This window comes from Calypte anna, chromosome 3 (assembly GCF_003957555.1).
Source record: "Calypte anna isolate BGI_N300 chromosome 3, bCalAnn1_v1.p, whole genome shotgun sequence".
Classification (NCBI taxonomy): domain Eukaryota; kingdom Metazoa; phylum Chordata; class Aves; order Apodiformes; family Trochilidae; genus Calypte; species Calypte anna.
In genome coordinates this window covers 91,529,075-91,556,321 of record NC_044246.1, presented here as the reverse complement: position 1 = coordinate 91,556,321, position 27,247 = coordinate 91,529,075, and the positions used below count along the sequence as shown (strand labels likewise).

Here is a 27,247-nt window from a genome sequence, read left to right as displayed (position 1 = left end):
CAAGATATTTGCTGTGTCATTTCACTGGCACACTGGATTGTATTATTATTTTTTATGTGTAGTCTAAACCAAAGGAATTCCTTACATCAACATTAGAAACAGGCAAGGACACCGAAGGGCTTTTCTTGTACAACTCCATTTTATGCTGACTGACATGGAGTTTGATGCATATGGTTTCAAAATTGTACAGCATTTCAGCTGTACCTTAGTTTTGATGAGTCATGAAGCTTTAAATTGAATCATAAAGAAGTGTGAAATCTTTTATTGTAGTGTCATGTTCAGTGTGACAGCTACATGGTCCTTCCATCTTTAAGACAAAATAGGTGTAATGATTTTGTAGGCTTTTCATTGTTACTATAGGTAGAAAAATAAGTGCATCAAGTGGGATTATGAAATAAATGGTCTTTCAGTATGGCCAGCTCTGCAGAGATATCCAGGGCTCCAATTTATGCTTCTAATGATTTGTTTGTGTGTGTTTGTGCATGGGGGGACAATATAGAAGAAATCTGTGTTAATCAGTACAATTAGCTCAGGAAACTGTAATGGTATCTTTTACTTCCTCCAGAGCTGACCAAACCTGGCATATTTGGCAGTCTGGTTTTATAGTACAGCTGATCTTCTGCTCCCATTTCCATAAGGTTGTTAATTGACTAATGTTATGTGATGTGGCTGAGTTAGAAAATGAATCCTGTGCCAGTGAGATGGCTGTCCCATTGTAATCTCTAGAGAGAAGCTTCCAGCAAGCAGAATTTAGTTCTTATATTCTTCTCTAGTGCCATAATAATGAGGCAGTACAAAGAATACAGAAGTGGGTTGGAGAACATGAGTAACCCACAACCCTGAGTTCATAAGTTTCTTTAAAAGCCTGAGCACATTATAGCACTTGGTGGTTAAAAAACATCTGAGAAAATACAATGCTGAAGGCAAACTGCTTGCTTTATAGCAGCTTTATTTATGCAGGCTCTCTCTGTTTTTCATGGGGGACAGTTCCCCGTTCATTTCAGTGATATTCAGTGAAATAATTTCATATTTCATATGTTCAGTGCTATGCTTCTATATTTCTTACAGTTTAGTATTTTTTCTAGAGTTTTACCCTCCAAAACAGTGATGGCTCATACACATATATACTTGTTTATGTGTGATACATAGGGAGCATGACCTAACCACCTACCCCTTTTGTCATACTTCCATGATTTTGTTCAGATTTGTTGACACATCTGGTGTGTCCTGTTGATGAGGACCTGTCACCTCACTGTCAGGCTATGTAATTCCTTAGTGTTTGCAGCCCAGAATAATACTGTCCATCTTTTCAGATACCACATCACAAATTCAAGGACAGTTCTTATCTGCTGGACATAATTACCATCTGTAGGATTTCTTTCAAAATTTCCTTTATTTTATATATATATATATATATATATATAAACATCTTTATATCATTCTTTCTATTACTTTTTCAACAAAATGTGATGTTATGTTGGACTCCCTTTCTTCAGATAAGATTAGTTATGTAAAAAATGAAGTAATGAGAGTGTTTAGAGCTTAATAGTGGGTGAAAGATGGACAGCCTAGGAAGCAGATATCTTTCTGTTCACAGAAGAAATCTGTTTTAGATCTTTTGATCTTACTGCTGGTTTCAAAAACTGCTAATTAAATATACTCCACAATTTAATTTAAGTGCTTCTCACCCCTTAATCAAGATCATCAATAAAGTTATTGAAAGACTCATGGAAAACCTTCCTAAACCAAAATAATTTTAGTCATAAGCACCTAATTTGTAGACTCTCATGCTAAAGCAGAAGAATGCTCAATCAGGATTCATTATTGCTCATAATGAGAGCAGTTTAAATGACAGTGTTTACCCTTCCAACAATATGCATTGATTCAGTGTTTCCATGAGGCTCCAGCTCTCCAGAACCCCATCTGTTAGCCTATGTGTTCAACCTTCCTTTCAATACGGTTGTGTTACTCAGTGCCCCACCACCCAAACCTTGATTCACAGTAGGTAATGGCATCAACAAAAAAAACCAAGGGGAAGAATGCCATATGAAGAACCAATTAATTGCCAGGTGGAAAGTATTTTTGTGGGGATAGGAGGCAGAGAATAAATAACATGTAACTCAAAGAAATTTTAACCTTTTTTTTTTTTTTTTTTTTTTAAATCTCTGTTTGATTATAGAATATTGTGAAGGCATAAAGCTCTTTAGAAGCTTTCTGCCGCATGCAGATGTGGATGACCAGTGTTTATAATCACAGCATTACTTCCAAATAACTTCTGAGTGGCCATATTGTGATATTTAAGTCAAAAAATTGTGATACTGGATTGCCAGAGCAAAATAAAATCATTGAAGTTTAGCATAATGGGAAAAAAATATAATAATCCTTTTTTCCTACCAATCTGTTCACCAATATTGTTCACCAAAAATTAGATGAGAGATAGTGTAATTTATTTATATAAGGAAATGCCAGGTATTCCTTGTTGTGAAAATTACATTTCTATTTTGGCTAAGAATTCACTCTTGAAGATGACCCATGGAATAAGAGGTGAACAAGACTTTTGGAGTGCTAGAGAAATGACTTAGGTTTGACATGAAGAAAATAGATTTTCAGATGAACAAGCAGTCCATCAGTGGAAGGACCACAGCACAATGTATAATATGCTCAAGACAGCAGAAATCTTCCAGGAGAGAAGCAGCTGCATTTTATACCAGCTGGAGCCTTTGTGTTGTATTTATATTCAGCTTGAGATACAATGGGATATGCTAATTGAATAGATGGCATTACAGCCTTTAATTAAAATGCCCGAGGACACTAAACCAAAAGGGATTAAGTCTGTAGATGGAAAATACTACTCTCACCACACCAGCATATTTAAAAGGGTTTTCCTTCAGGAATATAATGAGATATATGCAGCTTTCTTAGTGGACCTCTACTAGTACCTGCCTTAAATTTTTAACTTTGATTTGGATTTGTCATCTTTAGTCCTTCCTGGGACTTGCCTGAGATTTTTTGAGAGTCCGTAGGTCATGAATGTTTGAAAGATGGGGTCTGAAAACTACCAGAGAACTCGCCTGGGCTGGGGAGGGCTTCCACAGGTGTTTCCTAACACTGCCAGCCTGGCAACTCGTTTCTGAGACTTCACTGACACCGTGTGGCAGAGGCAGGAATAGCCATCGCTTTGCCTAGAGCTCTTGATTCTGGTGGAGGAAAATGAAAGGCTCAGCAGTGAAGCAGAGTGCCAAGAGCCGGATTTTTAGCTCCTAACCATTACAAAAATAACAGCTCTTTGTGCAATCTGCCCACACGATTTCTTTTGCAGCAAAATTATTAACTGCAACGGTGGGGTGTTTTGTAAAATAAAAACCTAAAATAGGGAAAATAATAAAATGCACTGGGCAGGTGATTTGTTTCTAGCAGTCGGGAAAAGCGTGCACAGCAGGAGCATGTTTCACAGTCTCCTTTCACATTTCTCTTCAAGTTTTTAAAATTCTGATCCTCTCTTCTTCAATGCCTCTGTTAATACCTAATTGTCCCACTTTCTCCGTTACTCCTATTTATAGCTGGGAGCATCAAAGCTTGCATAAAAGATTTTCATATAGTATTAAATTGAGGATTTATTCTGAAATTTTTTTTTTACTATTGCACAGATTTTCAGCAGAGTCCTGAAGAGCTCAGTTCAGGCCATTAATTTGTACCTCAACTAAACAGGCATCCTGTCAATTCTGTGGTGTCTCCCAAGTCTTTTTTGAAGGCTGGTGCTGTCCTCATCTCCCATGAGGTTTTGGAGTGTTTTTTGATAAAACACACCCTCACTTGAGAATCTTTACTATATCCTTGCTTCTCTTCTCCAAGCTCACTGGAAAGCAACAGCTCTCTGCTGTTTCACTCTAAATAGGCATGTGATTTTCCCATTTCATGGAGCTTCCTTTCCCTGGCATGTTTTAGAGTTTTTGCAGGAGCTCAGTGCCTCCACTTCTCTATATAACCACTTAAGATGAAAATGGACATTTGAAGGGGTGAGAGTATATAAAGTTATTTTGTTCTGATACTTCACTAGTTCGAATGTATTCAGTGGCATAGTCAAACTATTTTGCATTAAAGATTTTGAATATAGGCTGGAGTATTTTTCTCAGTGATCTGCTAGGTCAGAAGCTGTTGTCTGAGACTCCTGAATAACCTTGCACTGAGACTGGGAAAGACAGGGAGTCTAGAAGGATTATATTAAACTACCTGTATGTCACTTATACCATTCTGTGCTACTGAAATAACTCATAGCAAATCTTCACGGTTCTGTTTAGCCTTGCACTGAAGGAAAACATGACCAATGCTTGCACAGCTTGAAAACAAAACTGCAACCAGCAGAGGGCAACGAGCTGGCTTCTTTGTACAGGGCTTTTTCTTCCAAAACTCACCATCCATTCATGCACAAATTCATTTTTTTGTGAGTTTCTGGGTTACTTTATTTTGGTGGTATGTAAACATGCTAATTAAAATGCTTTTGCACTATGTGCTGTACAAAGAATGGAAAATGGTCTGTGCTATGAAGAATGGGCAATATCAAAGGGGGAATCACACAACCATGATCAAAGAAATCTAAAATAAAAAATTATTCTGCATTTCTATGCTTGTAAGTTATTATTTCTTCACCTTTCAGGTGCTTCTGGCCCCATAGATTAGAATTCCTGGGATTTCAGAGCTACTTTCTGTACACTGGTTTTCTTGCATACTGCTACTCAATGAGTAGCAAGGGGAGGAGTTTTTTATGTTTCCCTGAGGAATAGCAGGCATCTATTAGGAGTTCATCTAAATCCCATTTGTGTTAGGCCAGTGTGATATGGAAGGCCTAGGATGGAGCTGGGAATTAGGAGTCTAAGTTTCTTATTCTGTGCCTGATTTACTGTATGGCCTTTAGAAACGTATGCTCTGTGCTTCACTTTCCTTGCATCAAAGATAAAAGTGATAATATTTTCTTATCTGTTTGGGATAGTAAGAGGCTTCATTTTCTCATACTGATGGAAAGCTCTGAACCCAACATGTAAAATGCTACAAAATGATTTCTGGTACAGTTTGCTGCCAATGAGATTGACCTCACATTTGTTAACAGAATGAATTCGTTTTACCAGAGATAATATTTGCGTTCAAGTGTTTTTCCCAAACAGGTCAACATAAGAATGCAACGTGGCATCTTTAGGCACTGACATCCTGTGCTGAAAACAATTTACTTGTCTGAATCAAGTAGAATGTGAGACTGTTGAAACCATAGCATGAGAATAAAGTAATTGACTACTGAACTTTTCAAGCAGTATTTTATTTAACTTTTGTCTACTGACAAAATAAGTAAGTAAAGCAAAAACACTTCCACTTACCCTGTGACCGGACCACACTTTCAATATTGATTCCACTCAAGACAAAGAACAAGCCAAGAAAGGTGGATACGACATAAGACAATATTAATTATTTTTAAAGTAAGAAAGATAGTTAAGCACTGCAACACTTTAAAAAGTGTTTTTAACAGATCTCTGGCAGCAATGGCTTAGTGGTAGTCTTGCTGTAACTGTGTTGGTCTAAAGAATTTATTTGGTCTACTGGCAGAGCTGGAAGATGGACACAAACTTTCTGGCATGCCATCCTTCCTAGGATCTAAATAAGCATCTGATCACAAAAGTTTATGTGTCTTAAATCTGTATGTTTTTTTTTCCCCAGATATTTTAATTAGCTTACTAAAAGAGTGCCTTAGCTCTAGATGATTCAATTTGAGATTCGTACAGCCGTGTGAGGACCCTTCTGACTATTCCTTGGCATTTTGTGATCTGTTTACTATATCTAAATTAAGCATGGTGCTATCTCCTGACAGATTAAGGACACTTGGCCTCTTCATCTGGATTTGCACAATGGATGAATTACTGTTTACAGGAAGCTTTGATGTACAGTCAGTTGTGCTGTTTTCTTACAAGTTTTGTGGTGTTTATGGAAAAAAATTTGCATTAGATTTTAAAGAGCTTGTGATGACTGAATCTAAAACATTCAAAAGCTACTGATTACTACAATCTTTTAGGGTTTTTTTCCAAGGTTATTAAAATCTGATTTTTTTTGCTAAGGCCAGTTTCTCAGACTCAATTTTGGCACTTTGAATATATTAGCTTATGAATTTAGTGCAACTAAAGGAATTAAAGGAGTGATTTGCTTTATTTGTAAAAGCCTTTACGACTGAAAAAGAGAGAAAAGATATAAAACCATCTTTAAATGCACATATTGTAGACTGCGCACTACGTGTTGCTTTTGATCACAGTGATTATCATCAAAATATACCCCATTTAAAATAGGTAGTGTTTAATACAGCAAAAATAACCCTTATTTATTTCAAATTTCAGTTGCCCAGACCAAAGTTAGAGATACTCTGCAGATGCATTATGCCCAGCAAAATGTTTTAGAAAACATTCATCTTGATACAGTTTACAAGATTCCACATGGCAGCAATTTGAATTAAGCATCACACTGTCATAAGAGAAAGATAATCTTCTACAAATGTATATGTAAATAGCCATAGATTAGAGCCAGTGGATTACAATAGATACAAAGAATGTTGTGTGAATAGGTAGTGAAAATAGTACTTAAAGTGAACTGGTTTATATATCAGATTATTTCCCTTCCTGTGGTCTGTGGAAAACTATTCTTTGTGTACTACGGTGCTCTCTTTAAAAAGAGAAAGATCTCCTCTTTGAGAGAAAACACATGGTTCTTACCCTGAACTGAGTATTGCCATTTTCTGTATTAACCAGAGGACACAAATATTTCCTTAATTCTGCAAAGCAATTTCCCTGTTGAAGCATTCCCTAAGTCAGTTCTGTCTCGCTAACTTTTGTTTCCAAATTCAGTTTGCATTGCAGTGTGGAAGAATCATCATATGAGGACAGTAACCAACTATTTCATAGTGAATCTCTCTCTGGCTGACATTCTGGTCACAATTACTTGTCTTCCAGCAACTTTAGTAGTGGACATCACAGAAACTTGGTTTTTTGGGCAGTCCCTCTGCAAAGCGATCCCCTACTTGCAGGTATTATATTACTGCATTTGTGTACACGTTTCCCATGTTACCAGAAAGAGAAAGAATAGCATCTCCTTAATAGTAATAATCTGATGGATGTCTATCTCTGCTACTGAAGTGGATATCTCAGGGTACCTGCTAAGGATTAAAGGACTCTTCCACTTGTAAATATGTTTTTGATTAATAAATGTTGTTCTTGGTCCATTTGATTGTTAGACTTGGACAACATCCTTCCCCTTCACTGTTTGTGATCTGTTTTAATAAATCAGAGGTGATATAAAGCAATAAAAATGCCTGTGAATAGAATTACAGTCATTTATACTCTGGGTGGGTGTTTCTAAACAGCTGCAGAAGTGTCCAGGATAGAGACTTCAAACTTTTGAATGGAGTCTAAACTTTCTTATATGTTTAATGGTTTACATTGCACATTTTAGAAATAACCAAGGCATCCTGGTTCACTGGGGGTTGATCAGATTGTCTGCCTTAAGCAATAATCCATCACTCATTACTGGTGGACTTATGAGATCATTTGCATCAAAATGATTCACAAATATCTTTTCTAAGAATAGCAGGCTAGATGAAGTGACGGGGCATACTAGAATGACAAGTGCTTGGCCTTTCACTCATTATAAATCAAAATAATTAAGCAGAATTATGAATGTGTGCAGATGATCAGCTCTGTGCCTCCAGCACAACTTATATTTCAAGTAGGTACCTGTAAGGCTGAAGAGCCACATTGTCCCATCTACTTGATGGAATCAGACTCACTAAACATCTTTCAAAGCCTCCATTATAGTGGAAGAAAAATCTGAAGGTAAAGTTGAACAATCACCTAGTGTACAGAGTGAAAGAGTAAAGCCAAAGTGAGGGTTTAGTTCCTGTACTGCATAGAAAGGTAGGATGACTTTGTCTGCTGATTGTTGTGGTTTGTTCCTGAGACCTTGAATTTACATTGTTCCTGTGAAAACTGAAAAGGCTAAATGATGGTACTGGTATTCAAATGTAACATAGAAAACAAATAAACAAAATTGTTCTACAGAGAAAAACAATTTAATTAATTGTCTCCTATTTTAAAAGTAATTTTTCAGATAAAGTTTTGCAAATTCTAAGTTGTATAAATTTGCTTCTTCGGAGTTTAACCCTGCTACTCATACTCAGTTTGGGTAGGATCCTAATCTGAGAATTGGCTGTTGATTCTAGTGAGACTGCAGCAGATCAGGATATCTGCTGAAATTCTGTAAGAAGTGATTTTAACTGGAGTCTTTTTCTGAGAATAATTTCTCTTTAAGAATTGCAGATAAAGACCTAACTGTGTTGAAAACTGAGATAATTTTTAAACTTTGGGGAAAAAAATGACAAGAAGTTTAAAATTATAAAAAAGAATTATAAAAGCTGAATATTTACATAATATTTCCTTTTTTTTTCTAGACAGTTTCAGTCTCTGTGTCTGTACTAACACTTAGCTGCATTGCTTTGGATCGATGGTATGCAATTTGTCACCCTTTGATGTTTAAAAGCACAGCCAAGCGAGCAAGGAACAGCATTATAATTATCTGGATTGTGTCCTGCATCATAATGATTCCTCAGGCTATTGTTATGGAGTGCAGCAGTGTGTTCCCAGGATTAGCCAATAAAACCACCTTGTTCACAGTGTGTGATGAGCGCTGGGGAGGTGAGTTTGTCATTGACCATGAAGACTGAATTTGTGTTGCTGTTACATGATTAAAACATCAGGACATATCACTATGTAGTGAAGTTGTATTAACATACCACAAAATGTTATATAAGCTTATCTAGGACTACCATTTTTCAAATACTGTGAAAACCTATTTTCCTGTTGCTAAGACTTAAAGTGCATTTGAAATCAAGTTTAAATGAATGAGGCTGGCTTGTATCTTGACCCTGTTAATGTTTCCCAGAGGGCAGAAACGTTCCCACCCTTAAATACTAATATAATTCTGTGATCAATGAACACTGCAGGTTTACAAAGACTTCAGTATTTAGCCCTCAGAAATAACTGCCCAAGAACAGATTTTCTGTTTACCTGATATATTGCTTTAGCTAATAGCAGGTATTTGACTAGTCTTTATATATATATCTCAAGAGACATCAATGCAAATTGCATGTCATTACAGAATTTATAGAGATGTCATTGATATGGGGTCGCAAGTTAGTCTATGACTTGAAATTTGTCATGAACAAGATCATTAGATACCTGTGCAAATGTAATCAGTTACAAATGATTCCATCTAAGAAGTGTGATTCTGCCTTTCTGGGTTAACTTTGAATCTAACTTGTTCTGTATTTGAATTCAGCTATAAGAAGGCATAAGGTTGCAAGGGAGTAACTATTTCTATTTTGTCTCCAATCACAGCAAGTGGTGTTAGCTGCCCACTGGAGTAGTTAAGACTCAACTCTGGTGGGCCTTGGAGTAACTCCAATGCTAATGGAGCATATGAGTTACATGCTGTGACTCTGACACTGGATATAATGACCATCAGTAATACTATTTTTCACACACAGGCAAATAAAATCAAGTTTGCCAAAAGACATAACTAAAAGGTGCCTGTTTAATAGCCTCGAGTCAGACTAAAACACAATCAGATTCTCTCCCAGAGCTGCCTCTGTAGAAGAAGATTCCAGTCCTGTGAACAATTAAGATAAAACACAAATGGATCACCTGTACTTAATTATAATGATAAATTAGCTTAAACAGTCTGAATTGCTGAGGGCTCTTCCATGTGCTGCTTTGGAAGTTCCTCCCTTGCTAACAGCCTCTGCAGGGCCACTGCTGCGGGGGTGATTAGATGAGAAGACATTAGCTGTCACATTCCCTGTTCTTTATCTCCTTCATCCATTAGTCCTCTGGGACTGGATTTGCTGCATGTTTGTAGGTTAAAGGAAGCCTCTTTTAAACTGAATATTGCTCTTGCTGTTTCATTGCAGAGGCCACGTCTGCTCTTTAGTCCCCATGTTCCTTCTTCACCTGTGAGCAATTTTGCATCCCAGTCTGCTGCTGGATGCTGCAGTATTTGTGTGACTATCTTCTTTCATAGTGTTCACTCCAGGCACAAGATCTATCCCCTCATTTTGGCTGCAGAGTTATTATGAAGTGGCTTCATCATTTCAGTGTTAGATATGTTCCTTTTAATCAACTAGGAAATGAAAGTGATGCAAAGCACTTTAGTTAATTAATTAGGGAGTCAGGAGAGCATTTCAGCAGGGAACACAATCTCAAAATGTCCAGATCTGGGTTGGCCACTTTTTGATTCCAAACAGGAAAGTGTTCTCTTTCAAACTAGAGTCTGTAATAGCCTTGGAACTTAAAATTAAAATATTCCTCCCATTCAGTGCTGCACTGGAGTGATTAAAAAAAAATACAAAAGAAAACCAAACCAAACCCAAAACCAAAACAACTTGCAAGATTCTGCTCTTACGGAGCATATTTGTCCAAAAAGTGCATTGGATGTTTGGAGAAGTAGAAAGGGGTATAAAAGAGATATAAAAAAAGCAAGTACTTGTGCATAACATTGTTCTTTTTGTATGTGGCTTCAGACATTAAGTGCAAACGCACCATTATTTTTCTTTTTTTTAAATTATATTGAGCAAGATATGAAAATAATTTTATGTTAAAAATATATTAGATTTTTCTGAGCTTTTCATTCTATCGAAAGAAAATAATCCTATTTTTATACTGCTGCATATACCTTAACATATACCATTAACCTTAACATTCCTTTCAGACTGTGATGAATAAAGTGTCATTAGCTACAAATAATTTCTAAATATCTAAGGACAAAAAATATCTAAGGACAATGAGTTGGACCAAAGTATAGAAGATGCAGTTTTTATGACAATCCACTTCTGAAGTCACAAAGGCTCCCAAACAGAAGAACCAAAGAACATGGATAACAGGATACTAGTCTGAACAGATTGGTGAACCTTGAGGCTAGAAGAAGGAATAAAAAGCTAGTATTTTCATATAATTTTTTGTTGGAATTCTTTTTTTTCCTTTTTTGACAGTAGGAATATCTAGAGTCAGAGACAGCTAACTAAGAGGTTGAAGGCAAAAGTTAGTTAAGTTCCCATAAATATGGCTTATTTGCAGCAAGAAAGGGTTGATGTACATACTGCACACACTCAAAAGAGCCAGAGCCAATCCTGTAGGAGAATCAATTTTTGTAAACTGCATATCATTTATGCTGTCTAAAATAGAATGCTTTTCATGAAGTCTTTGCAGAGCATCATGTATACAGTATGTCCCATATATACAGTATGTACAGTGATGTTGGATTGAATTGTCAAGGTTGGGACTACAAAAGATGGTGCTTAATGACACTTTTCTAAGTGTTTTGGAAGTTCATTCTAATTCTAGGAACTCACAGCCAGTGAAACATGAGGTGCTATGGAGGACTAATGGGAAGCCATGTCCAGGAAAATGTCAGAGATGCCAAAGCAGAAGACAACACTGTACCCTACCCAGACTTAGGTCCAGCTGCTGAAATCCATACAGCTCTGATGAGTGTCTGGAAGGAAGGGCTGATCAACATGGTTGATCACTGCTCTTAATGGTGAAAACATAGTGGCCACCCTGACTAATAAGGTTTCAAGCATGTTGTTGGAGAGCTGCCAGTGACTGCAAATGGAGCAATAGCTCAGTCTAAAACAGAGCTCAATTTCTTTTTAATTGTTTCTGGCATCCCTGAATACAAAATTCGTTGCCAATTCTAGGCTAAGGGTTTTTCATTTTGAGTACTGTCTAATAACAATATTTTATTTGGGAATGCAGAAGGATCCAACATATGACCTATGCAGACTCACTTAAGGAGCCAGTGTTTGGCCACAGTTCCATAATGGTCTGTAATTGCTATGTACTGAATTTGATGATAAAGTGCCAAAATAAAAGAAACTTATATTAAAATGAGTTCACCATGTGTCCAAGTCAGCTAAATACATTCTCTTAGAGCTCTTCACTGCAAGAGTGTTAGCCAGAGTGCATTAGCCAACCCCTTTGCAAGTGATAAAAAGAATATGAAGATAATTCTTTCCCAAAACTACCTGGTTGAATGGAAACAACAAGAAGACACTCAGTTCCCTTTCCTCATAGATTGCTTGTAAAATAGTACAAAAACAGACTATCTCAATTCTGGAAAACAAATAGCTGGAAATGGCACTATTACACGAAGTTTTATACAGCATGTTTACTGAAGTGCTCAGAAAAATGGTCAGGGGAAATATGGAACACTTGAATGCAGAAAGAAGTCAGAATATTGCTAATACTAAAATTATGCTTGTTATCATGAATTGATTATTTAAGCAGATTTTTTAAATTTTTATTTACTTTATTTATTTTGTCAGATTTGAAAATGTAATTTTAATGTTAGTAACTCTGACGCAGGAAAAGTACACTGTTGTAGCTGCATAGCTTCTTCATATTGGTAACTCCAAAACCTCATAGGTATCTTCCTGAGACTAGGCAGCCTGGGAACCCTCTACTGAAGCTCAACAAACTTGATAGCCTTATTGGTTTTCCCCTATTTTTATGAAGCTGTCAAGTGTACCAATATCATTATGCACCTATGTCTTGAGGGAATATTTCATTTGCTAAACATATCAAAACCTTTTTGAGTCTGGGTTGTTTGCAGTTTGTGTACATACATATACATGTGTATTTATATATGTATTTACACAAATAGAGCAAAATTCTGGCAAAAAATGCAGAAGCTGTAGTTTCAGTCTTCTACCTCCTTGCTTCATTGAACAACAGTCGGGGACTGGAACACATTGCTGAGGAGGAAGTTTTAGAAAAGTTTAAAATGTGTTTAATAACCCCTGCAGTAGAGAGAACAAGGCTTGTTTTAGCATGCTGACCCTTTATCAGGTAGAGTAATCCTACTGTACTACTACTGCTGAGTAAGAGTGCTGAGCTTAGCCTGGTCCAGTCCCCATGACCACCTTTTTGCTTCTTATCTCCTTCCTTCTTCTCAGTAAACAGTGGCCAGGGATGTGAGAATCATTAATTTACTCTCAAACAAATGATTACTCCAGCTAAGAATGATCTCCCTGGACTCAGAGCTCATTAAGTGACAATGCAAGATAAAGACACATCTTGACAGTAAAGGTCCAGCAGTCCCAGTCAGGCAGCTGATGTATCACCAGGACCATAGAATGATTGATGCTCTCATTCAATCTGCCTGGAATCACCCACTTGATAAATGAAAGGCATCCCAAACCAGCCCTTCCTCCTTCCTGCTGCTGATTGTCAAACAGCTTTAAAGCTTTTCTTGGGACTGAGAAGCTAAACAGAGTCAGGCTTCTTAGGGAGAAGTTCTACAAAGGGCTTTGCCCTGGCTGGAGGAGGGACTGGTTTCCTTTGATGTTTAGCAGCTGGCACTTTCCAGGTGGCTAAACTTCAAAGGCAAGTGTTAGGATCTTCCACCAACCTGGTCCATCAGTTCTTTGTAGATAACCAGGATTATTTAATGCTTCACTTTACTTGGAATGCTAGATTGGAAGCCATAAACTCCAGATGGCCTTTAAACATCCTTCTACCTGAAAGGGGCCTGGCTGCCTGCAGAGCATTGATGAGGCAGGTGGCATCTCCTTCTGAGCAGAAAGAATGTGCTTTCAGCTCTGACCTTCCATGATCCCAAGTCAAATTTCTCCCATTTCTTCTAAATCTCTCCACCTGTGAAGCTTGCATGTCAGTATTTCCTTGGCTGACAGGACTGCTGGGAGGCTGCATTTCATGGAATGCAGAACCAATTCTGAGACCACCAGTCAATATACAAACCCAGGTTATTACCATTTATTAAAAAAATGCCCCAGATAGTCTGCCTGCCCCAGGGACATTGAGCAGAGGTAGTAGCTGTAGCAGCTCAGTTAAGAATTTGTAAAATGGTTTGCTATAGGGTCTTACAGCAAATAAGATGGTTCTTATCTGAATTTTTTCAACTCTGATCCATCAAAGCTGTTGAATGTCCATAGAAATGTCTATTACCTTTGCTAGCGGAAGGATCCTGCGGAAGGATCATTATTAACAAATTATTTTGGGAGCTGGGGCTGTTCAGCCTAAAGAAGAGGCGGCTCAGGGGAGACCTCATCGCTGTCTACAACTACCTGAAAGGAGGTTGTAACCGGGAGGACGTTGGTCTCTTTTGCCAGACGACTTTCAACAAGACAAGAGGGCATGGTCTTAAGTTGTGCCAGGGGAAGTTTAGGTTAGATATTAGAAAGAATTTCTTTACAGAGAGAGTGATCAGGCATTGGAATGGGCTGCCCACTGAAGTAGTGGATTCTCCGTCCCTGGAGACATTTTAAAAAGAGACTGGATGTGGCACTCAGTGCCATGGTCTAGCAACCGCAACGGTGGTTCAAGGGTTGGACTTGATGGTCTCTGAGGTCCCTTCCAACCCAGCCAATTCTATGATTCTATGATTCAATGAACATGGGCTAGAATTTGCTATAGCAAATATATCTTTTTCCCTGATACTGAAGTTTTTCCAGCTGGTGAACCAGCTGGCTCTTTGAGGCCCAACACTGAGGGTAACATTACAGGAGTCTGTGTTGAGGCTGAGATTGGGATTAAGATGATGTTGTATTCCTTCCTGCTAAGAGAGTTATGGGCCAAGGACCTTGTGTATGTCCTTGTCTGATACATTTCTTAGGGATTCTCTTGGCATGCAAAGAGACTTGTTTGATAGGGTTCACAATCTCAGTCACTGAAAGAGGCAGAAAATTAGACATTTTGATCTCATGCAGCCCTTCCTTCCTTCCTTCCTTCCTTCCTTCCTTCCTTCCTTCCTTCCTTCCTTCCTTCCTTCCTTCCTTCCTTCCTTCCTTCCTTCCTTCCTTCCTTCCTTCCTTCCTTCCTTCCTTCCTTCCTTCCTTCCTTCCTTCCTTCCTTCCTTCCTTCCTTCCTTCCTTCCTTCCTTCCTTCCTTCCTTCCTTCCTTCCTTCCTTCCTTCCTTCCTTCCTTCCTTCCTTCCTTCCTTCCTTCCTTCCTTCTTTCCTTCCTTCCTTCCTTCCTTCCTTCCTTCCTTCCTTCCTTCCTTCCTTCCTTCCTTCCTTCCTTCCTTCCTTCCTTCCTTCCTTCCTTCCTTCCTTCCTTCCTTCCTTCCTTCCTTCCTTCCTTCCTTCCTTCCTTCCTTCCTTCCTTCCTTTTCAATTAAAACTACAGTCAATACATGTTTTCCGTTCTTACCACCTTGAAACATTCAGAAATTCTGGAAATTAACACAATCCCTCTTTCCTCTAGCTCAAAATGCAATGTTTAGGATTACTATGGAATCTTAATTGCCTGTATAGTTTCTCTTCTGCTACGTCTTATCACTCTATTTAAAGTTCATTCATTTTCTGAGGCCATCCATGTATGCTACATTACAACTGATGTCAATGGTTGGTGTTACTAAACTACATTTGGTGTTACAAAAGCAAGTTGCATTCAACTGTAATCTAATGCCAAAGCTTATGATACAGTGTTCTTAAAAACACAGTTCACACACAGCACTTGTTAGATCCTTGCCTTTAAGCAAACAGCATTCAGAAATGGTCTTTTGAAAAGAGATACACAGGAAACTAGAACACAATAATGGCCTTTGTAGAATTAAAACAAAAGAAAGTTACACAACCTGTTAATTACATCAAGGATGAGGTAGATTGAATAATTGGTATGCTATTGATACCGAAATGTTATTTCATGGATTTAATAAAACCAAAATTTCTTTAGACTTTATGCCTAAAGTAATAATGTGATATGAAAGCAATAACATGATATGAGAGATGCTTGAGATAAAAGCATATTTATAATAGAAAAAGAATATATGTAGAATTGGTTAAAAAGCAATCTTGGCCAAAATATTATTGGATAGATCTTCCATTATAACCTATTATATCTGAGTAGCATGTGTATATCTATACAAAGAATTTGGCTCAAAATGATTGTGAACTGTATGTTTACTTAAATGCACTTTTCCTATTTGTATTCTCTTTCCAGCTGAGGTTTACCCCAGAATGTATCACACATGCTTTTTTCTAGTGACATACATGGCACCACTGTGTCTCATGGTGCTGGCCTACTTGCAGATATTTCGAAAGCTCTGGTGTCGCCAGGTAAGTCCTTTAAAGCTACCCCCATCTCCTTGCTGTTGTGACTGTGCAGATTCCTATGTACGATCTTCTCTAGATACTCCATCTTTTCACTTAGGACTTGGCTGTTTACATCCAGCCCTAGGTTCAGGGACACTGCTGGCTTACAGCCACCTTGCATTGGCACTGAGACTCATTATGAATGAGTCAGCAGTCAGGCTGAATGTAAACTCCTTCTTCCTCATGTCTGTGCAGGGGTTAGAGGGAGAGAAAGAGAAAACAGCAACAGAAAGATTGATTACAGGCAGGAGAAATATTTGTGTATCAGAAATACTTACCAAAATATAGAAGGTGACCATATTTACCCTTCTCAAATCTCCTGTAGCTGTTAAGAAGTTAATATTTACCTTCTTGTTTTGTTAGTAGTTTGTATACTTTTTTGTTTGCTTGTTTTTCATTTTACACAGTCTCAGGTTAAAAGCAGGTCCTTTCTGAACAAAATTTAGACTGTTTATAAATATCTGTAAATATCTACACATTATCTTAAGGAAAAGATGAGTAAAAAGGAAGACTTAGACTAGAAAGTGCAGCTATCAGAACTGTGAGACAGGAATTTCCTGGTGTGAGGCTGTCTGTTATTAGTCATATTTTATGTGAACTACTGACAAATAATTGTCATGATTCCTGATGTCAACATCTGTTTCTTTCAAGCTTTGAAGTACAAGTACAGGAAAGAAAAATACTTTAAAAACCCACAAGCAAGCACACAAATAACATTTGAAATGAAGTGGCAAAATTTATGTGAATTTTTTCAGAAAAATTTTTCCCCCTCCAAAAATTTAAGTGGTGTCAGATTGAGAATAATTTTCTGGATGTGAGCAGTAATGTGTCATACTTCAGCCTGTGGTTGCCTCTGCTGTCTTCTGCTTTGCCTGGAATTTATGGCTGTAGTTCTCTGCCATCCTTTGCCCTGCTCCTTCATTCTGTGAAGGACAATAAGCTCATCCTATTGAAGACATGATGAAAAATCTTCCCTCTCCTGTCCTCTCCAATGACCCTAACAATGGCTGACATTTCCACCAAAATATGGAAATCTCTTCCTTGACTCTGTTTACTGCCATCCAAATTTGAGTCTGTACTAACCACAGCACCATATCTGCCACATCAAGAGCCCTTCCCATTGAAGTTCAACTCATCAGAGAAATCGCAAGAAGACTAGATTTCTGAATTTACATATGTTAAAAGTACAAATCAAACCTTATACTGAAAAAACATATCCTGTGCAAGTAGCTAAAATATAGGAAAAAACACATCTGCTTTAGAGCATTTCATTATCATCCATTCATCATGATAGCAATTACACTCATTTCTAATCAGGTTAGGTTAAATCACAGTTGCTATTTGTCTTGCTGTTTAGATTTAGAATTTTTTTTTCTTCTTCTTACATTTAAAGGAATAAATAGCAAAATATTTTGAAGGCAAAATTTAACCTTTACAAATCTGAGGGGACACTTCAACAGAACAAAGTCTTTGCTCAGTTAGTTTTGAAATTAATTTCAGCCTAACAGAGCTCTAAGATGCTCTACACTGCTCACTGGTTATCTGTCCTGTAGCACCCAGTGACCTTATCTCTATATTCCTTCTTAACCTTCTCTTCTTTACAATCTACGTAGTCTCTCAAACTGTCTATTAATTAAGTTAATTCAAAGCAATTGTTCTTAACCTGCACCTAACTTGGGAATGCTGGTTCAGATTCAGATCAGAAATCGAGTAACTAGGACATAACCCATTTGGTTAGGGTTTTTCCCCCCAATTCTGTTACCTGGCCTTTTTCTTTTTCACAATATTTCTTCTCCCTATGCATCTTGTGTGCTAAGGTTAGGTTGATCCTTCTTGTTCAGTGGGAAAAAGGCAAATGCTACTGTAAATGATGTGAAATTACAATGATGTCTCTTTTCCTAGCATAAATGTTAGCCCTAAATATAAGAGGCTGCACAAAGTGAAATTAAAACAACTGCACATCTACTGTCACCTGTGACTTGGCTGCAGCCATTAGGCACTTTTTTTAAGTGCAACAGGTGTACCAATCGGTTCTACAAAGCAAATAAATGCAGTGCTTTTAAGTGTATTCTTGGATAATAGCTTCAATTAAGAAATCAAGCTGTTTATCAGAACTTCAGTTAAATATAGCAATCCTATTGCAAGTTACAATAAGACTTCCAGATGTATGTCATAGAAAAAACACAGCAAGCACAGAATCACAGAATGGTTTGGGTTGGAAGGAACCTTAAAATCATCTAGTTCCAAGATTCTGCATGGGCAGAGACACCTTTTGCTGGACCAGGTTGCTCAAAGCCCCATCCAACCTGGCCTTGAACACTTCAGGGAGGGGGCATCCACAATGGTAGATGGTTTCTTTGCCTTACACTTATTCTTTATTTATTTTTTTTAATGGGGTGTGTTGTGCATAGAAATTTTCAGATCACTGGAGTTAAGACAGATATACAAGGTATCCTTACTGTAATTTGTGCAGTAGCTCTCAAAATTATTGATTTTGTTTTTCAAGCAGCTCTTTAAATACAAGCTTTCCAATGCTTTAATTTGTGATTCATCTTTTGAAGGACAAGAACCATCATGCCACTAACACCAGGGATTTAGACTAATTTATTTTAATTATTAGCAAGGAAGTAGTGACTTAGAAGGCTATGCTCTCTTGTGGATATTAAGTAGATTAAAAGTAACTTCTGAAGAAATAGGGTCAAATGGATTTACAGTAATAGTGGTAGTATGTAATTTGTATTATTAAGTTCCATACTGTACACTTCACTTTACTGATGTCCTCATGCATTGACACTGCTTATAGATGGTAACTAGGAATCCTACCTATTTTGGCAACTGAAAAGTACACGTCCAGTCTTTGCAAGCTGTAACTACATATGGAGCTATGTCCTCTGATTATAATCCCCTTGATAATAGTTTGAGGCAATAGAAGAAGAGTGCACAAGAAAATAACTATGCACATATTAGTACCTGTTTGGACACAGCTAGTGGGCTTTTAGGAAATTATTAAAGTGACACAAATTCTCCACAATTATAACAGATTCATTACTGAAAAGCAAATTTATGCATTACACTGGTGTGAGTGTATTTGTAAACTGGTGTGTCTGTGTTTATATATGAATGTATATTTGTAAACATTTCTGTATACTCATACATGCACTTCTGAAATGTACTGCTCCTTAAATGGTACTGGTTCAGCAGCACGTCTGTGGGTGCATCGTTCTCCTTTTTGTTTGTTTTTCCCCTGATAAAATTCTACATGTGTTATTGCTTGCTCATGTAATAGGTGCAAAGCCCCAGTGCACGCCAGCTGAGGATTGAGGAAAATGAGAACTCTGCAGAAAGGCTCTCAGTATAAACTCCTGAAGATTTAGCAATATAATATATATATATATATATATATAGTACAGTGAGAGTGCACATTGTATACTGTCCCTATCTTTGATCACCTCTTGCTATAAAATACTGTTTGAATACCAGAAAAGACCCTTCTACATGCACAGGCAGATACAAGCCATTTACAAAACAGTCATGTCTACCATTTCTGGAGGAAGACACTTACAATTTTGAGCCCAGATGCTGTTTCTTTCCTTCTAAATTGCATCTAACTACCAAGAAACTTGGTTAAGTAATTCCTCAAGTGAGCTTAAGTAGAAGTAAGTGCAAGGTTAGATTTTTTTTTTTTTGCTTTATGTCCATGGAGACATTAGTGAAAAATAAATGTTAGAATATATCCCTTGTTCAACTTCATTGATTTCCTGTTCACTACAACAGAACTCTGCCAAAACTTTCCAGTAGGGGTAAATCAGGTCTGACAGTACACAGAAATGCTAAATTAAGGGCTTCTCTGTGCAGGGAAGCTATTCACAAAAAAATATACAACATCTATTCTAGAACAATTATGAATGTGCATATTTTATTTTAGAACAAGTATTTACATTTTAGCTTCCTTATTTTTTTCTGAAATAAATATAAAAAATTTGATTGTCTTCTGACTATTTTATGTGGTTAAGCTGTAATTTTTAAAATGGCAAAACAGAATCTGCATTTTGCAAATAACTTTAAGCATGGATTATTTTTCACTCATGAGATTAGTCACACCACAGGCAATTGCACTACACCTGGGTAAAACTATATTTCTACCCAAAACAATGTATAACACTGAAAACATTATAAATGTCATTGTAGTAGAGGTCTCTGAAAAAGTCCTGGACATCTGCAGTCTTTCACATTTGGTGGCAGGCAGGAAGCAATAATTTTGAAGAACTGAAGCCATATTGCTTTATTTGGCTTGGCTTAGGTGAGGGCAAAGAAAACAAAACAGTGAGATGTTTTTGGTTGGGTTTTTTTAAATAGCTACATCTACCAGTTGCAAGGTGCCCTTGGCTCACCTAATTCTTCCTATGCTTTAGGACTCTTCCATGATTCCCCTGCATTCATCACTGCATATAGATTCAGGTTTGAAGAGCTTTGCAGGGAGACTCACACCTCATTCATCTGTGACTCTTTGTGATTTGCTTCATTGTCATTGAACTTGCATGTTTGGAAGTTTTGTGGCACTTGAAAAAGACTGGGTTTTAATACCTAGTTTCCAATGCTGAAAAAATGTATAGTGTCTTAAATTAGCAGCATATGGATAAGACAAACTACTCTGCCATACAATAAAACATTTAATGTATAATTTATAGCAATTTAATTGCAGTGGTAGGCTTGGTTTAGTGCAATAGTCTGAAGAGACAGGCAAGGCAAGGAATGTGGGCAGTAGAGACAATTTTAATACATCAGTTGGCATATTTAGATTAAATACAATTTTTTATGCCATTCTTCAAGTGTATTTGAAATTGGGTTTGTTTCTTGCAGCTATATCAATTAAGTTAATAAAAAAATACTTCTCCCTGCAAGTTTATGTCGTGTATGTCAATAAGTCTATTTTTCTTATTATAGATAGTCACAGAGAGGGGGTTTCAAAGTGCCCCTTGTTTTGTCTTTTTTTAGATCCCAGGAACTTCTTCTGTTGTTCAGAAAAAATGGAAGCCTCTGCAGCCCTCAGCACAGCCCCGGGGGCTGGGACAATCAACGAAGTCAAAGATTAGTGCTGTGGCAGCTGAAATAAAGCAGATCCGTGCAAGAAGGAAAACAGCACGGATGCTAATGGTTGTCCTCTTGGTTTTTGCACTTTGCTATCTACCAATTAGCATCCTCAATGTCTTGAAAAGGTAAAGTTCATTTAAACATTTTGTTAAGCTTTGTGCATAAAAACTATCCTTTCTTACAAGATTTTTCTTATTCTGGCAGATGCTTGTGAAGGATAAGGTTATTTTTTATGTTAAAGAAATGGAAAACAGCCTACACTTGCAAGAAAAAAATATATATCTAACCTATCCATTGTATTTAAACTAAAGGCAAGATTGTGAAACCCTTATTAGCAAGCTCTTCCTTACGAAAATAGTGGGATGCCTATCTCCTCATTAAAACCTGTCATTTACATGGGATTACAGCTTGTTTGCTGTACATGCACCCCTGGAAGTACATTTACCAAAAGCATCAGCTGGAGGTTAGCAGGATAGTGGAGTGTTGTGGCTTGCCCCTCCAGGACTGTGAAATGCTGTGTTCAAACCCAAGCCCCACCACACACAATTTTGAGACCTTAGTTTTTAGAGACCACTTTAGTTTGCCTGTGAAGCTTTGTTTTACTTTTTTCCCTTTTCTCTCCTCTTCATTTGAGACATAATTGTTTACATTCTGCCTTTTCATACATTGCCTGCCAGGCTAAGGCTTTGGTATAGCTATACCTCATGAGACCTCTGGAATAAATAATGACACATAGCAGAAAATGTGAATATTTTGAAGAATGACCAGCTTTTTATTGGTGCTTGAGGAACTTTTTCAGTTTTAAGGAATAGTTTCAAGTTGGATATGAAGACTTAATTACATCCCACTCAAGTCTGGCACTTTCCTCAGGCCTGATTTAAGTACTTTTCAGCCTCAGGTCCCTCAGGAGGCAATATGGAGAGGCAGAATTTCCAGAGGGCAGTTCAGGCCTCCTACAGTCTGAACTACAGAGGTACTACACAGGGTGCCTCAACAACAAGAGCAGAGTGGGCCTGTAGTTAGATTTTCAATTGAATGGCATTGAGTGGAAGAAATCTGGGCAAAGCAGGTTTCTCCAGAGGAAAAGTGGCATTGTGGCCACAGGGTTCAGGCCAGTTCAGTGCCTTTCTAACTCCAGAGCTCCTATTAATTGGGTGTAGGGCCTAGAGCTGGGAACCTCAATTACTTCAACGGGTCAAAGGCAACTTTTCCTGGTTTTTGGCTTATCTAACACCCACTGACTTTGGCACTTAGCAGAAAAGTCCTGCATCTGCACCAATGCGAAGTAAAATATTGATGTTCTCTGTTGTGCTCAACCACCCAGAAAGGGACCATTGAGGGGACTGAGGGATGAGGAGGGGGCTTTATTAGCTTAAAAAAAAAAAAACAACAACAAATGAGCAGTGTTGAATCAGCTTTTCTGAGATGCTGCAAATAGATATCAGAGATAAAATTAGGCTAGAAGTTGCCAAACCTTTTTATGTGATTTCTAATTTTGCCATTTTTCAGGTTTGCTTTTCTTTTTCTGTAGGGTTTTTGGGATGTTTAATCATGCTGATGACAGAGAAACTGTATACGCCTGGTTCACATTCTCACACTGGCTTGTATATGCAAACAGTGCAGCCAATCCTATTATTTATAACTTCCTCAGTGGTAAGTTACAGTCACCTAGAACTCCAGTTTAATGTATAGTTTGAATGTAATGAGCCATAGCAAATAAGATTAATGACTGTTTAACATCAACCTGGCTCCTCTGGAGGGAACTAGGTCCTCTTCTTGGAACAAGTTGCCTGATGTATCCCATTGCCTTCAGGCTATCTACCTATAACTAAACTAAGGCTTGCCAGGGCTTGAGTCCAAGTGCTTGAATTTGACTGTCCATGCTTGAATTTGGTAGAGAAGTTCCTGGCATGACTTTGGTCTGAAACACTTACTGTTCCCCTAAACACCCCCTGGATACTGTCAGGGAGGTAGCACAGGCCACCACCTGGGCTGTCCCCAGTTGTCACTTTATATGCATGTACTGGGGTTTGAAGGCTGTGAGTCTGGCTGACAAGTCTAAATCCAAAGAACCAGCCAGGATGCTGTGTGCTTATTAGTATAGATCTGTTTGAATTTATATTTGTCTTATTTGGCTTTGAACAGCAGAAGAAGGACCTAAGTTGGTGGTATTAGAGCTAAACTCAAGGAGAAAAAAGTCTTTTGAATCTCAGTACACATATGCCCATTGCAGGTCTTTTTGTAATGTGTGGCATGAGGATGATCTGAATGATTTATTCTAAGCCCCAAAAGCAAACTAATGGACTATAGAACACTTTGAATCTTCTTTTACAATGTACTAAAAAAAAAAAAACAAATTAGCCATGCCCTCTCTTTTCACATGCCAAGTAATGATTCAGTCATTTAAGGTTAGGATTGCTCAATTACTTGTTTTTGTTAGAAATGTTATTAATCAGCAGATTAATCCCTGACATGATTTCATAAATCATTCTAGCTTGTTCATTATTTTAGCCAAGGTTTCATGCCACACCTGATACCTCTTCTTACAAAGGTTCTGTTTTTCCTGTCTTTTTCCAAGATGTTAAAATTGTGCTTTCCCATTTCTGCATTAGAATAATATTGGCTTAATTTTGGCTTTAATTTTGCTTTAGATAGCTGCTTTTGTCCTAACATGTAAATTTTTTTGAAACCTGGTTTAAAGTACATTTTTTTCATAAGTTTCTTTTGTGGTTGGCAGGTAAATTTAGAGAAGAATTTAAAGCAGCATTTTCTTGTTGCATCTTTGGCATTCGCAGTCACCACGATGAGCGGCTCTCCAGAGGTCGTGCCAGTACAGAGAGTCGGAAATCCTTGACCACCCAGATCAGCAATTTTGATAACATTTCAAAACTTTCAGAACATGTTGTATTGACCAACATAAACACAATTCCAGCAAATGGTACTGCACCTGTTACCCACTGGTAGTATACTTGTCCCTATGTCTCATGATGCTGTGGAAGTAAAATTTAATTGTGCAAGCAACAATATTTGAATATGAGCACAATGCAATGAGCAAGGAGAGTTTACAATCAAGAGTTGACTGTAAGACTAGTAACTTACAAGAAATATTTTATAGAATATGCTACAACTTTGGTTATATATTGATGAAACAAAATTTCATCTCATGTATTTCAAAAGTTGAGTTCAGTCGGGGAAGTGGTAAGGTAATAATATTTTATATAAATATTGTCTTTGAATCCCTTCTTCCTTAAGACTCCTAAATAAATAAAGAATAGGCACCTGAAAGTATGAAAATAATTTTCCACAGAGTTGCAATGTGTTTATAAAAAGCTCTATTCTACTCAGGGCTAATTATCTTAAATTGTGTAATGACAAATATTATAAAAAAAATTGGGTGTGCAGATTGAGCTACCCAAATGTCCATGTTTATTTCAAATTATGTGCTTACCATGCATTCTGGTGTGAGCCAGGCAGATCAAATAAGAAATTCACATTTATTTTTCTTCTCAAATTTTCTGTTCTTTTATTTGTTGGGTGGGTTATTGTGTGCATTCAGGAACAGCTGAGAAGACACTCTTTTTTTTTTTTTTCCAATACAGGCTGACAGACAAATAAGCACAGTCTGAAATAGAAGTTGTTTAAGCTTTCCCAGTTTGGGGTAAACATTGAAATGATTGTGCAGTTCTCTAGCTTTGTGAACAGACAGAAAATGGCATATAATTTTTTATTTTATGTTTCTCATTACAATGAATGTTATACCCCGGAAGGACTTTTCAGGGGATTCTGAGCACAGAATTAATCCCATCTCTCATAGGGATGTGAACTTTTGCTGTCTAGAAGTTATTTAAGATGCTCTAGGTTAGAACTATATAAGCTATATGTTTATAACAGAGCAACTGGTATCTCCAAGGACAGCTGATCTGCTCCTTAACTATATATTTATATATAAGGAATTTAATAAATGACCTCTGAAGTCTGTTATTTTCACTTACTGTAGAAGGAAGGTTTGGGTTTGGATTTTTTTATCCTGAATTCAGTTTTCTCTTGTCCAATAGTGTTGCCATTCCTGTCTGTACATCACAAGCAAGATTACAGCCATGAAGCCTGTACGACAGTGGGTGACTGTAGGTTATGTTTCTCTTTCCCCTGCTTCTCTGCTCTTGGCAGAAGCGTTGGACTCGATGATCTTTGAAGGTCTCTATTCCAACCCAAACCATTCTATGGTTCTGTTATTGACTTGTACACAAGGAAGTGTAGTGCTCTGCTGGTCACAGTGGCATCTGGATAAGAAACCACAGAGCAATTTACTAAATAGTGCATATAAAGTAGCAGAACACAGTAAAAATGTTTAGAAGTAAGAAAATTGAGGGTTATGTACTAGAAAACCCCTCAGACTTCAGTCAAAAAGTCTTCACTTAAAATTTGTAAGTGCAACTTGGAATATCTTCTATCAGACCATTTTGTTAATAAAATGTCACCTGCACACCTCCAGAGTGTGACCATCACAAGGTGAGCCAGTCAGCTACCTGCTATAAACACAAAAACAATCTTAAAATCATCTTTTTATCTTCTAGGTATCCCAGCTACACTCAGCCCATTGAAATCAGTGGAACTGCATCTCCATATACCAGGGATGAACATGACTTCAAATTTAGATGAAGCCATGAGGGTTTCTGCAGAAGACACTAGCAACATGGAGAATACAGACTGGAACAAATTCAGCCCTAGCATAGCTAAATTTACCTCGATGGAGTTACAGCAAGGATGACTTTGGCTCTGTAGGTGTAATATCACCAGAGAATGGCACATGCTTTTAGCTGTGTTACAGACTACAACTAGACAAAGGGATTCCTTCAAGACAACTGTCTGTCCTATTTCCTCTCAGTCTTACAGAAACCTACTTACCTCAGTATGAACTAAAGAAGATGTCTTTACACGCCTTTTTAAAGATTAGGTTGTATAATACTTTGTAAATACTGTAGATATTTATTTTTATATATTTTAGATGCTGTGGAATGTTCTAAAATGTATCATATAATGAACTCTAATGTATTTGAAAGAAATCTCAAGCATAATTTATTTATATCCTGTTTCTATAAATGAGTGATTTATTTGCAAGGAATGCTTACTTATGCACTAGTGATATTCTGGAATTACTTTGCACTTATTTTTCTGCTAATTCACCTCTAGTAAATTCTACGTTAACTATGGAAGATTCAGTTCCATATAAAGTGTCACTTTAGATTGATTTTGGAAGATTCCAGGCTACTTTTATAAGCACAAGTGTGCTTCTAAGATGTGAACCCAAAGTGCTGCAAGTCACACATGTTTTTGTAAGATTACACTAAATAGCCAATTCTTTTTTTTTTTTCCTTCAGATTCGAGTGCCTAAAAAGTAACCACTTAAATGAAACCTACATGATGCTCAAAGGTGCTATAAGCTTAAAATTCCTACTCAGGCCAATAGGAATAACTAGTGTGAGCACCCCTGAGGAACAGGATATTTTAACTTTGGCAGCTCATTGTAGCCCATAATGTCTGCAAGTGTTACTCCAGATCACTGAGGATATTTCAGATAGAAAACATTGATTATCTTGCTTGCTTTCATGATCTCTTCCTTAGCTGCCATTTCATACTAATGACACAAACAATTAACAGACTTATATGCCAAGAAAATGTTGACTTTTGTTTCACTTTGAAAACTACAGAGGTGATATCTCATTGAACTACTACATCAAATACTCCTCCATTTTTCATTTCTGGGACAAGCTCCCTGGCCTGGGGCTTCCTAACATGCATTATAATTATTTTTTAAAAGAACAAAGATGGTGCAACTCTGGAGACTTAGCCTACTAGGAGAATATGGTCTATTGGTTAGAAAGAGACTAAACCATAAGAACCTGAGCTACTATCTCCCTCTGGCACTATTATTGCACTTCAGTTAAGATTTTTCAAAAGGAAGGG

The 27,247-nt window shown here is 37.4% G+C and overlaps 1 protein-coding gene across 1 annotated transcript in view; it reads left to right on the top strand.

The window, feature by feature from the left end:
* The window catches only part of HCRTR2 (hypocretin receptor 2), a 32,582-nt gene extending 6,531 nt beyond the window's left edge, over nt 1–26,051 (top strand). Inside the window, exons 2-8 of the mRNA XM_008495641.2 lie at nt 6,876–7,054; nt 8,474–8,717; nt 16,041–16,156; nt 21,188–21,408; nt 22,815–22,936; nt 24,021–24,221; nt 25,858–26,051. Coding sequence (XP_008493863.1) covers nt 6,876–7,054; nt 8,474–8,717; nt 16,041–16,156; nt 21,188–21,408; nt 22,815–22,936; nt 24,021–24,221; nt 25,858–26,051 — 1,277 coding nt within the window. The remainder of the gene's footprint in view (nt 1–6,875; nt 7,055–8,473; nt 8,718–16,040; nt 16,157–21,187; nt 21,409–22,814; nt 22,937–24,020; nt 24,222–25,857) is intronic.
* Nucleotides 26,052–27,247: the final 1,196 nt, after the last annotated feature.